Consider the following 13737-nt stretch of genomic DNA (forward strand, 5'->3'; position numbering starts at 1 on the left):
GTCATATGTTTCTTCTCATAGGAAAATGAAGCTGTTTTCCTTTTGGATAATAAATTTATAAATGAAATTAATTTGCTCTCTGGAAGAACAAAGAAGAAAATTCCTTGTCTGCAGCCTTTGTTGAAGGATGCTATTGTCCTAACAACATCCAGTAATGGTTAAGTAGTACTGATATTTTCAAAAGGCTGGATTAATTGTATTCATAAAAACTTGGGGTAATATTAAGGGAAATATTAGATTATAACTATTGTATTTCCTTTTTGGAAACAGATGCCTGGCTGGCTGGGGTACTCACTACAGGGGAGCTTTTTCTTTGGAACAAAGATCAAGATTGCTTGAAAACTGTACAGGCAGCTGAAAAGCCTAAGAAAATGATTCAAGCTGCAGTAGGTGGGAATTTTTTATTTGTTTAAATTGGTTTCCTTGATAAATGGGAGGAAAAGAAGATGGAACATTTTCCTATTACTGTTTTAAAAATATCTCTGTATGTGTGCATAAATATATCTGTGTATATATAAATATATATATATATACATATACATATATATGTTTTCTTGTATATATGATTTTTTTGATGGTGTTTGTTTTTTACTATTTATGTATTTAGGGAGAGCACACAGGTGAGTGGGGGAGGGGCAAAGAGGGGGGGGGGAGAGAGAGAGAGAATATGAATCTTAAGCAGGCTCCATGCTCAATGCAGAGCCCGATGCAGGACTCGAACCCACAAACCATGAGATCGTGGCCTGAACTGAAATCAAGAGTTGGTCATTTAACTGACTGAGCCACTCAGGCACCCTGATGGTGTTTATTTGTGATACTTAGATTCATCTTGAAGAAAAGTCTGGCTTGCCTAACATATCTGATAACAGGGGGTTCCTAATATCACATGACAAGTACATGGTAAATATTATTATTTGTACTTTTAATTTATTAGTAGTGCCTTTGTTTTATCCTGAATGGAAATGAAACATCATTTAGGTGTCTTATTGTCAGGATAGATAAATGATGTACTTTCTGGGAGGAATTCAGACTTCACAGGTTTAATTGCCTTTTTTTTGTTTGTTTGTTTTTTTAAAGCAAGCTCTTTGAGACTGTACTTGTATGTATCTGGAAATGGGAGAAGAGTTCTGCTTATAACTCCTGGATGCATATTTCTTTGGGAATATGTGGAATTCAAGAATATCTTATCTTCTAAAAGCCCTTCATTGGTAGGCCGGTGGTCCCAGATCATACCTGAAGAAGCAGTTCATTTGCCTTCTAATGAAGATAAAGAAGCTGTAGTGCATGCTGTCTTTATAAAAAATGAGGTAAAATCCAAATCAGACAGGGTGTTCTAGAAGATGAGATCTCAGACTGTAAGAACAGGCACTGTTTGTGAAGCTGTTGAGCAGAGTGTGTGATAGCATTGCTGTATATCTTTAATCATCATTAATTGTCACAGTAATTGCAAAGTTATTGTGGAAAAGATATTTTTACATTTCTTGGTCGTATTTTTTAAAATGTTTATTAAAAATAGTTTGAACTCCACCAAAAAACTACACTACAACTGACAAATGAATTCAGTAAAGTCACAGGATATGAGATGAATATACAGAAATCTGTTGCATTTCTCTACACTAGTAATGATGTAGCAGATTAAGAGAATAATTTCATTTATAATTGCACCAAAAATGATAAAACACCTAAGAATAAACCTAACCAAGGAGGTGAAAATCTGTACTCTAAAAACTATAAAACATTGACGAGAGACATTGAGGGTGTCACAGATGGAAGGATATTCCATGCTCATGGACTGGAAGAACCAATATTTTTAAAATGTCCAAACTACCCAACATAGTCTATAGATTTAATGCAACCCCTGTCAAAATGCCAACATTTTTCAAAGAACTGGAACAAATAACCCACAATTTGTATGGACCCATTAAAGACCCCAAGTAGCCAAAACAGTCTTGAAAAAGAAGGACAAAGCTGGAGATACCACAATTCCAGATTTTAAGTTATACTACAATGCTTAGTAATCAAAACAGTATGGTACTGGCACAAAAATAGACCTACAGCTCAATGGAACAAAATAGACAGCCCAGAAATAAACCCACCTGTATATGGTCAATGAATCTATGATGAAGGAGGCAAGAATATACAGTGGGGAAAAAGTCTCTTCAACAAATGGTGTTGGGAAAACTGGACCACTTTCTTACACCATACTCAAAAATAAGCTCGAAATGGATTAAAGACCTAGATGTGAGACCTGAAGCCATAAAATTCCTGGAAGAAAGCATAGGAAGTACTTTCTTTGACATCAGCCATAGAAACATTTTTCTAGATACATCTCCTCTGGCAAGGGAAACAAAAGCAAAATTAAACTATTGGAACTAGACAAAGATAAGCTTTTGCACAGCGCAGGACGAAACCATCAACAAAACAAAAAGACAATCTACTGAATGGGAGAAGATATTTGCAAATAATATATCCAATAAGGGGTTAATATCCAAAGTATACAAAGAACTTACACAACTCAATATCAAAAAACCACAAATAACCCAATTAAAAAATGGGCAGAGGACCTGTATAGTTATTTTTCTAAAGAAGACAAACATGCATGAAAAGATGCTCAACATCACTCATCATCAGGGAAGTGCAAATCAAGTGCTGAGATACATCACCTTACACCTGTCAGAATGACTAGAATAAAAAAGACAAGAAATGACAAGTATTTGGCAAGGATGTGGAGAAAAAGGAACCCTTATGCACTGTTGGTGGGAATTGGTGCAGCCACCCTGGGAAACAGTGTGGAGGTTCCTCAAAAAATTAAAAGTAGAAATACCATATGATCCACTAATTCTACTACTGGGTATTTGCCCAAGGAAAACAAAAACACTTATTTGAAAAGACATATACACCCCTATGTTTACTACACCATTATATACAGTAGCTAAGATATGGAAGCAAGCCAGTGTCTATCAATAGATGAATGGATAAAGAAGATGTGGTTTATTTTTAAAATGTCATAATTACTTGGTGATAAAGAATAATGAGGTCTTGCCATTTGCAACAACATGGATGGGGCTAGAGGGTATAATGCTAAGTGAAATAAGTCCAATCAGAGAAAGGCAAATACCATGACTTAAAGTACATGTTGAATCTGAAAGACAAAAGGAACAGACTCTTAAATACAGAGAACAAACTCTGGTGGTTGCCAGAGGGGAGGTGGGTGAGGGGTGGATGAAATAGATAAAGGGTGTTAAGAGCACACTTACCTTGATAAACACTGAGATGTGTAGAATTGTTGAATCATTATACTGTACACTTGAAACTAATATAACACTGTATGTTAATTATACTTGAATAAAAAAAATGGTTTGACCTTAGAGCTTCCTTTCTCTTTTCCTAGTATTTTCCCTAGTTTTTATTATTTACTTACTTACTTACTTACTTACTTACTTATTTATTTATTTATTTATTTATTTAGGGAGCATGAGCAGGGGGGAGAGGCAGACAGAGAGAGGGAATCCTCAGCAGGCTCCACACTCAAGAGTAGAAACTGAGTGTGATTGCACAACCCTAGGATTATGCCCTGAGCTGAAATCAGAGTCGGATGCCTAACTGACTGAGCCACCCAGATGCCCCAATTTTTATTTATTTTTTAATTTCAGTATAGTTGAGACACAATGTTACATTAGTTTCAGGTATACAACATGATGATTCATGAACTCTTTATGTTATGCTGTGCTTTCCACAAGTGTAGCCACCATCTATCACCATCAAAACTATTATGCCATTGATTGTATGCCCTCTGTTGTACCTTTTATTCCCATGACTTATTTGTTACATAACTAGAAGCCTGTATCTCCCACTCCCCTTCACCCATTTTGTCCACGCCCCTGCCCTGCACCCTACTCCCCTCTGGCAAACATCAGTTTGTTCTCTGTATTTACAAGTGTGATTCTGTACTTTTTCTCCATTTTTAAAATATAACTAGTTTTATAATTTAAAAAGCTAGAATTGGTGATAATTAAGCCATTTAATTACCCGGAAAGAACACATTCATTAACTAAAAAACATTATCAATAGCTGCATGCACTCTTTATATGTATGGACCAACATTTTATTACCCAGTCCACTGTTAGAAATTGCATTTTGAAATTTTTTTTTCCTTTATCTTCTTCCCACCCCTGGGGGTAGTGCCCTAATTTAGATAATAAATAACTATAAAATAAGAGAAAAAAAAATTATAAGAATCCAGTTTCAGCCACAGTAAATTACAGTGTTTTCTTCCTTTTTTAATTTAATTTTTTAAAGTTTAAATAATTTTCAGAGAGAGAGCAAGCATGCATGCGGGGAAGGAGCAGAGAGAGACAATCCTAAGCAGGCTGTGAGCTCAGTGCAGAGCCCAATGTGGGGCTCAAACCCACAAACCGTGAGATCATGACCTGAGCTGAAACTAAGAGTTGGATGCTTGCTTAACTGACTGAGCCACTCAGGCGCCCTTAATTTTTATTAATTTTTTTCAAATTTCTATTTAAATCTAGTTAACATATAGTGCAATATTGGTTTCAGGAGTAGAATTCAGTGACTTATCATTTACATACAACACCCAGTGTTCATAACCAGTGCCCTCTCAAAACCCATTCCCCATTTAGCCCACACCCCACCCACCTCCCTCCATCAACCTTCAGTTCCCTATCTTAAGAGTCTCTTATGGCTTGTTTCCCTCTTTTTTTCTTTTTTTTCCCCCTCCCATATGTTCATCTGTTTAGTTTTTTTTTTTTTTTTAATGATTATTTTTTGAGGGAGAGACAGCATGACCCAGGGGAGGGGGCAGAGAGAGAGGGAGACACAGAATCAGAAGTAGGCTCTAGGCTCTGAGCTGTCAACACAGAGCCCAATGTGGGGCTCAAACTCATCAACCACAAGATCATGACCTGAGCTGAAGTCGGATGCCCAACCAACTAAGCCACCCAGGTGCCCCTCATCTGTTTTGTTTCATAAATTCCACATATGAGTGAAATCATATGGTACTTGTCTTTCTCAGACTGACTTATTTTGCTTAGCATAATACACTCTAGCTCCATCCAAGTCATTGAAAATGTCAAGATTTCATTCTTTTTGATGACCGAGTAATATTCTGTTTTATATATATATCACACTTACCCATTCATCAGTTGATGGACACTTGGACTCTTTCCATAGTTTGGCTATTGTTGATAATGCTGTTATAAACATTGGGGTGCATGTACCCCTTTGAATCTGTATTTTTGTATCCTTTGGGTAAATACTTAGTAGTGCAATGCTGGGTTGTAGGATAGTTCTATTTTTAACTTTATGAGCAACCTCCATACTGTTTTCTGGGGTGGCTGTGCCAGTTTACATTCCCACCAAGAGTGCAAGAGTGTGCCCCTTTGTCTGCATCCTCGCCAACACCTGTTGTGTTTTGTGTTGTTAATTTTACAACACATTCTGACAGGTGTGAGGTGGTATTTCGTTGTGGTTTTGATTTGTATCTCCCTGGTGATGAGTGATGTTGAGCATCTTTTCATGTGTTAGCCATCTGGGTGCCTTCTTTGGAAAAATGTCTATTCTTGTCTTCACTGGCGGTGTTTTTTTATTTTTTAAAAATTATGTTTATTTTTGAGAGAGAGTGAGAGTGTGAGTTAGTGGGGGAGGGGCGGAGAAAGAAAGACACAGAATCTGAAGCAGGCTCCAGGCTCTGAGCTGTCAGCACAGAACCTGATGTGGGGCTCGAACCAACAAACCATGGGATCATGACCTGAGCTGAAGTCGGATGCTTAACTGAGCCACCCAGGTGCCCCAGTATGTTTTCTTAAGCCAATAAGCTGCACCTTGATTTCCCATTTGGTCCATGCCCTGGCTCAGAAATAAATTACTTATTCTTTAGCCTTATGTTAAGAATAAAAATACAAGCAGGATTTCTGTATGTTTCATTTATTTTATTTATGATGAGAATATATGTTTTACATATCTTGGTTTATTTTCAGATTAATTGTATACTAAAGTTTATTAAATTTATCTACAGTTATTTGGAGATTGCTGCTTGTGTTCATTTACTTTTTATTCTGGAGAATGTCTGAAGTTAACATTTCTAGCAATTCGGTGGCATGAGAATGTATTTACACCTGTAAGGTGAGATAAAGGTTTTCTTTTTCCTTATTTTCTGTCCCTTTTAAAATATTATTATTTTTTCACCCATAAATACATAAGTTTAATTAAATGAAATGCAAATTTGAACTTTTGAGACCTTACAGATCTATTCTTCCCATAAGTACTGTTGTTATTTTAGTTTTCATTTTAATGTTTTGTTTATTTTTAGAACAAGCAGGGGGAGGGGCAGAGAGGGAGGGAACAGAAGATCAGAAGCAGGTTCTGCAAGGTTTTTCTCATTTTTATTTCCTTTCATGGAATTAAGAACATGTAAAAGGTAAGACAGGCTATGGTCTTGCTTGTATTAAAATTATAGAGATAGGTATTTTGGGAAATAATTGAATTTTAAAAAGGATATAGCTCGAATTTACTACTGTACCTTTTAACTACTCAAGTACTTTTTATTATTTTTTTATTTAAATGTTTATTTTGAGAGCAAGAATGTGTGCACATGAGTGGGGGAAGGGCAGAGGGAGAGAGAGAGAATCCCAAGCAGGCTCTGCACTGTCAGTGCAGAGTCCAACTCGGGACTTGATCTCATGAACTGTGAGATCATGACCTGAGTCAAAATCAAGAGTCAGATGCTTAACTGACTGAGCCACCCAGGAGACCTGCTCACATAGTTTTTTTGTTTTTTTTAATGTTTATTTTTGAGAGAGAGAGACAGAGAGTGTGTGAGCAGGGGAGGGGCAGAGAGAGAGAGGGAGACAGAATCTGAAGTGGGCTCCAGGCTCTGAGCTGTCAGCACAGAGCCTAATGTAGGGCTCAAACTTACAAACTGTGAGATATGACCTGAGCCAAAGTCGGACAGTCAACCAACTGAGCCACCTAGGCACCCTTGCTCACATACTTTTTAAACTAGAAATAGTTTTATATATACTACAAAGCCCAATAAAATACATAGTGCATTAAAAGCATATCATGCCTGGGCACCTGGGTTTCTTAATCAGTTAAGCTTTGGACTCTCGACTTTGGCTCAGGTCATGATTTCATGGTTCATGAGTTCGAGCCCTGCTTCGGGCTCTGCACTTACAGTGTGGAGCCTACTTGGGATTCTCTCTCCCTCTCTCTCTGCCCCTCCCCCACTTGTGAGCATGCACTCTCTCTAAATAAATAAACTTTAAAAAAAAGCATATCATGCTTCAGTAAGATTTAGTAAAATAGTGTGATTTTTAAAATTTTCTTAATTTTCTTATGCTCTGGTACTTTATATATTAGGTGTATAATGAGTTGGACTCTAATAAATATACATGTGTGTAACCATATAGCAAATGTAGAACATTGCCACTATGTTATTTTTATTTTTTAAAGATTTTATTTTATTTTAAGTTTATTTATTTTGAGGGAGAGAGAGGAAGGGGCAGAGAGAGAGAGGGAGAGAGAATCCCAGAACCTTTAGATCATGACCTGAGCAGAAATCAAGGGTCAGATGCTTAACTGACTGAGCCAGTTAAGATTTTATTTTTAAGTAATCTCTACATCTAACATGGGACTTGAACTTATAAACCCAAGATCAGGAGTCACACACTCTCCTGAATGAGCCATCCATGTACCCCAGAACATTGCCACTATTTTAAAAATCCATTCTTCTCTATTTAATTTCTGTGAAAATGTTTACAGTGATGTATAATATGTGTCATCTAAATCTTTTGTCAAAACAGATGCATTTGGGGTTGACTATGGAACATGCCATTACTAACAAAATGCTGATACTGAACCTGTTTAACTGGCAACTGCTCTTTTGTGGCGTGGATGAAAATTCTGAGCAGTTGCTAAGAGGGCCTCTAATATTCATGCACTTATAGGAATTGGACTCTTAAGTTTTTTATGATGAGCTAAATATTAAAAGTTACTATATTTCCTATTTTCAATTATTTCATTACTTACTTAGATCGTTGCCATACCATGTTCATTGGGCACAACAAGACTGCCTTCTGTGCCATCTAATTCCCAAATGTGAATCGGTAAAGTCAAGAGGAGCTCTAATTTCTGCCTTTTCAAGAGATGGCATTACTCTGGCAGTAACTCTTAATCAGAAAGACCCAAAGGTCAGTATATGTAATCTGTCTTGAAAGTAACCTATGAAAGAGTTCAATTTGGAGTTGTTTTGTAATACTACTTTATGTTCTTTATATTGGTGTTTTCTGATCCAGTTTAACATTGTGGTGTTTTCTGATCCAGTTTAACTTTAACATAAAGTTATTTTATCCAGAAGCTATAATTTCAAAACTTGGCCTTCAGAAGTGAAAAGAGGGTAACAAAAAGGAAGAAGGGCAAAGTGGTAACTGATGTCCTTAAAATATAGTATAAAAGAGTGAGGAGTTTCAGTTTTCAGTATTGTTTTGCCAGTTGGGAAAGACTTCCAAGATAGTTTATTAATATAATAATAGGTCTCTAGGTCTCTAGAATTATAAGTAATGATTAAAGTAAAATAATTTTAATGTTTTTTTGCTTTTTTTTTTTTTTTTTTTTTTGCTTTCTAGGCAACTCGGGTATTGTTTATAAACACATTGAATTTTGTTACTCTCAGTGGTAGCCTGAGAGGGTGTAGTAATAAGAATCCTGTGGTTCCACCTACACTTATCAGGTATGAACTCTTGTGTTTCTGCATAGCATTTTTATTTTCTCTTTTAATAGTTTAATAAGTTTAAGGCTCTGATAATACAAAAGATATCTAAGTAGATATTTAGGTAGATAATGCAGCTTACTTTCAGCATTTGTGCTTGATTAATTGCTATATGAAGGAAAATCTTAAGGAAGGATCTGGTAGGGTGGAAGATACATGAACATATTTTCTTTTCTCTTTTATTTTTTTCTGTGTTATCTCAGGAGGAGTGGAATCATAACTGGATAGGGGATATTGGGCTTAATTAGAGACTGAAATGAGAAAACCTGGACTGGGAAGATCATTATATACTTGGGGTGGCTGAGGTGTTTATAGCTTTTTAAACAAAGTTGGCATGCTCTGCATGTGGGTTAATAGCAATAATCAGGATTTTTGATAGCACAAGAGCCTCTACCAGGATCTATTTGGGATTATAGAGTAGGAAGGTTTCCTCTTGGACTTCCTAATTTCATTTTCTGAACATTTTTCTTTGCTGTTCTCTGAATTTCCAAAGTTTTCAGATCTATCTAGTCTTGCCTCTTCATTTTCTTTCCCCACCCAAAAGTTCTTTTCTGAAGGTATTACTCATTCTTACACCTGAAATTAATGTAACATTGTGTCTTGACTATACTTCAATAAGAGAAAGAAAGAAAGAAAGAAAAGAAAAAAGAAAGAAAGAAAGAAAGAAAAAAAAAATGAATGATTTGCTGGTCTCAGTGCAGTGGTCTCTTTCACTTAGAGTGTACGTCATTATTTACATAAGGAGCTCCTTTTTGTCTCCATGAAAGATTAATATTACTAGATAGTTAAGGAGCTGTAAGGATGATTTTGGGAAGAGGGAGTCTGCTGCTGCATGGAACCTCTAGCAAGCTGCAGAGAGAGGACAGGCATGGTATTGATTGACCTTTAAATCTATCAGTAGATTTGAGTTGTAGACACCAATAGAATTAAAGTTGTTCTAATTAAAATGTGAGTGACTAAAAAGCTTAACTCTTTTAGGGAATATTTTCATCTTATCATTTGCTTATGTGTCTACGTGAATTTCTAGTTTGTATGTTTTATGGAGTAGATGTTGATGAGCAAACTCCTTTTTTTCCTTACCTTTTTTCTGGAAGTAAAATACACGAAATGTATGTGGCAGTTTGCTACTATTCATTCTTTCCTCCTTTTTTTTTGAAGTGTTCCAACTCTGCTTGGCCATTTTAAATTGTCAAAGACATTGTAGAGAGTCCTTTCTAAACATACTGTCTTGCTTTTTCTAGGTCCTACTGGGTAGGTGATATCAGCTGGACTCATGATAGTCTTTTTCTGGCTTGTATGTTAAAACGTGGCTCCCTGGTTTTATTGACCTGTCAAGGTGAATTGGTAACATTAATTACATTTGGTTGCTCTATAGAATTTGGGCCAGCAGAATTTATTCCTTTTCACCCACTCATAACATATAGGTGAGACATTTGAATTATTTTAATTTGTTTGTAGAAGGTTTTCTCTTTTGGTATTACTTTATTGTGTATTTTTAAAAAATAATTTCATCTTTCGAGTTGTCTTTTGCTCTCTTTGAGTCTGTCCTTTCAATATCTGTTTCTTATTTATAGTTTTCTTCTATTTCTTTTTGTTGCTAAATCCTGGTGAAAATATGACATTGTGACTATGTAAGTATAAGTTATTTAAATATTCAATAGCACTGAAACATTTGTCTTCTTTCATGTAAAATTCAAAGAAGTGTGATATGTCTTTTATTGTTTCTTTAAAAGAAGGCCACTTAAATAAATGAGTAACTCAAAATTAACTTGGCACATGGATTTATCTGTTTTTTCCCCCAAAGGGAAGAAGGGGAAAAGTTGTTGGAAATGGATAGAAGAATTTAGAATTTAGCCATGTTTTAATTTTTAATTGTGGGATGGGGTAGCGGTTTGGCTTTGGAGTCAGATCAAAATTTAAATCTTCGTTCTTCTACTTATTAGTTGTATGACTTTGGGTAAGTTATACCTTAAGCTCTTTTTCTTTTACTGGGAAGTGAAAATGACTATATTTGTCTCTTAGGGTTGAGGGAATGAAGTAAAATAATAAATGGTTATAAATAAGCACAATTCTGACATAAGTGCTTAGTAAATATTTTTGTTATTGATGTTAGTATTAGATATGACCTGACATATACACATAGGTATTTACAAAACAAAAACATTGGAAAAGGATTTTGAAATCACTCCATTGCTATTGCTTCACAGAAAGAAGATTGAGGGATTGTCCTTGATTATTTGTAGCAAAAAGTGATGCTTAATTTTTAGCACTGGAGAATTATAAGTGAAAAATTTGTTGGGGAACCTGGCTGGCTCAGTTGGAAGAGCATGTGACTCTTGATCTTGGGGTTGTGAGTTGGAGCCCCACTTTGGGTGTAGGGATTACTTAACAATAAGATCTTTTAAAAAAAAAATTGACACTTCCTGCAGTGAAAGTGTTTTTTTTCCTTATTTCTTTATGGTCCAATTTATAATTGACTTGAATGTCCTCATATTCTTATTTATTTAAAAAAAATTTTTAATGTTTATTTACTTTTGTGAGAGCGAGCCAGAGAGCGCGTGTGCGCGCATGTGCGAGCAAGTGGGGGAGGGACTGAGAAGGAGACACAGAATCTGAAGCAGGCTCCAGGCTCTGAGCTGTCAACACAGAGCCCAGTGCCGACTGGAACTCACCGACAACGAGATCATGACCTGAGTGGAAGTCGGATGCTTAACGGACTGAGCCACCCAGGCACCCCCCTCATAGTCTTCTTTAATTTAGGGAACTCCTGGGTGGCTCAGTCCGTTAAGCATCCGACTCTTGGTCTTGGCTCAGGTCTTGATCTCAGGGTTGTGATTTTAAGCCCAGAGTTGGGCTCTGCACTGGGCATGGAGTCTGCATGAAAAAAAACAACAAACTAATTTAGGACCTTTTTTTAAAAAAAAAGTGTATTTATTTTGAGAGAGAGAACATGAGCAGGGGAGGGGCAGAGAGAGAGGAAGAGAGAAAATCCCAAGCAGGCTCCGCTACATGGGCACAGAACCCGATGTGAGACTCCAACCCATGAACTATGAGATCATGACCTGAGCCAAAACCAAGGGACAGATGCTTAACCACTGAGCCACCCAGGCACCCCAATTTAGGACTTAAAAAATTTTTTTTAATGCTTATTTATTTATTTATTTTTTTTGAGAGAAATAGAGTCAAGTGTCGGGAAGGGAGGGGCAGAGAGAGGGAGACAGAGAATCCGAAGCAGCTCCAGGCTCCAAGCTGTCAGCACAGAGCCTGATGTGGGGCTCAAACTCACTAACTGTGAGGTCATGACCTGAGCTGAAGTCAGATGCTTAATTAACCGGCTGAGCCACCAGGTGCCCCCAGTTTAGGGCCTTTTAAAATGGATTACTTTTTCTGATTATATAAGTGATACATATTTATTATTAAAAAAATAAATTTAGAAAAATGTCTGTAATGAATACACCTGTTATTAACGAGGAGAAAGAAAAAATTGAGAAAGACATTTGGAGAAGATAGTAGTGGGTAAAATTTTATCAGCTGAAGATTAAATTTGACTTTCTTCGTAAATGTACTTACTGTTATGGTGGTGTACCTGATTCTGATTATTTAATATTACTTAATTGTGTATTTATAACTCATAATTATATTCTTATAAGTATATTTAAATATATAGTAAGAAAGAAGGTTAATTACTTAATTCTCTGTAATAGTAAAACTGAACTGCCTTAATTCTTTTCTGAAATAGTTTGTATATGAACTGCCTTAATTCTTTTCTGAAATAGTTTGTATATGAACTGCCTTAATTCTTTTCTGAAATAGTTTATATAAAACTAAAAACAAAATACAGTAAATGCCACAATTCAGGGAATATTTAAAAAACACATAAACCGGGGCGCCTGGGTGGCTCAGTCGGTTAAGTGGCCGACCTCGGCTCAGGTCATGATCTCGCGGTCCGTGAGTTTGAGCCCCGCGTCGGGCTCTGTGCTGACAGCTCAGAGCCCGGAGCCTGTTTCAGATTCTGTGTCTCCCTCTCTCTGACCCTCCCCTGTTCATGCTCTGTCTCTCCCTCTCTCAAAAATAAATAAAACGTTAAAAAAAAAATTAAAAAACAAACACATAAACCTACATTTTATTTAATCACTTATGTCTTCCTTACAGATATATACAATTTAATGTTAGTGTGTTTAACTGGCTGTTTTATCATTCTGTAGCTTTTGATTGTTGTGTTGCTTTTCTTTGGAATAATCTGATTGTTTCCTTTAAGATTTTTCTTTTACTAATTCTTCAATTTTGTGTTTGTTTGCTAGACCACAGCAGTTTACATTTCAAGATTCAAATAATTCTGTAGATTCAACAGCTTCTGATAGTGACCCTATGAGACAGAGATTTTCTATAAAAGCACACTCAAGATTACCCTACCTCATTATTTCTGATGGATACATGGTCACAACCCTTCGATTTCTTGATAACCTCTCTCCATCAGTGCTCATGAGATCCCTTCTACTTGATTCAACCCAGAGGCTTGAGAAAATGTACCAAAGTATGGTATTGTCTAAGGTATAGTGCTTTTGGTATTGCTGGTAAAAGTTGGCTTGTCTTTTCAGATCTAAAACCATACTGACAGTAATGTCCTTGGATTGTATATAGTTGTCTATAGAATTTTTAATTGCTTGTGATAGAATTACAGGTAAAATTTTGCTCTTGGGTGTCTTTTATCTTTTCTTCTACAGCCAAAGGGCAAAGGACTGAACTTGCGATCACTGGATTCCCTAAGGTCTAGCCTGTTAAAACACCAAGGGAATAAAAGTGTAGCTGATTCTACTGTCCCCAGATTCTTACAGGCAGAAGAAACAATGAACTTAAATGAAAAAGCAGAAGATTTTCAGGTACTTAGTAGGTCTTTTATTTACTTTGAACAGTTACATATTGACTTTATTCCAAGAAACATATTTTATTTT

General features: G+C 36.2%; 1 protein-coding gene across 6 annotated transcripts in view; it reads left to right on the forward strand.

Moving 5' to 3' along the window:
- The window catches only part of CPLANE1 (ciliogenesis and planar polarity effector 1), a 139910-nt gene that overhangs the window by 13588 nt on the left and 112585 nt on the right, over positions 1-13737 (forward strand). For all 6 annotated transcript variants that reach the window (XM_042951784.1, XM_042951815.1, XM_042951823.1 and 3 more), the window contains exons 3-11: positions 22-157; positions 271-390; positions 1078-1307; positions 6035-6141; positions 8051-8207; positions 8643-8746; positions 10027-10209; positions 13087-13336; positions 13510-13665. In XM_042951784.1, the coding sequence (XP_042807718.1) occupies positions 22-157; positions 271-390; positions 1078-1307; positions 6035-6141; positions 8051-8207; positions 8643-8746; positions 10027-10209; positions 13087-13336; positions 13510-13665 (1443 nt within the window). The remainder of the gene's footprint in view (positions 1-21; positions 158-270; positions 391-1077; positions 1308-6034; positions 6142-8050; positions 8208-8642; positions 8747-10026; positions 10210-13086; positions 13337-13509; positions 13666-13737) is intronic.

The sequence above is a fragment of the Panthera leo genome, chromosome A1 (genome assembly GCF_018350215.1).
Source record: "Panthera leo isolate Ple1 chromosome A1, P.leo_Ple1_pat1.1, whole genome shotgun sequence".
NCBI classification, from domain to species: Eukaryota; Metazoa; Chordata; class Mammalia; order Carnivora; family Felidae; genus Panthera; species Panthera leo.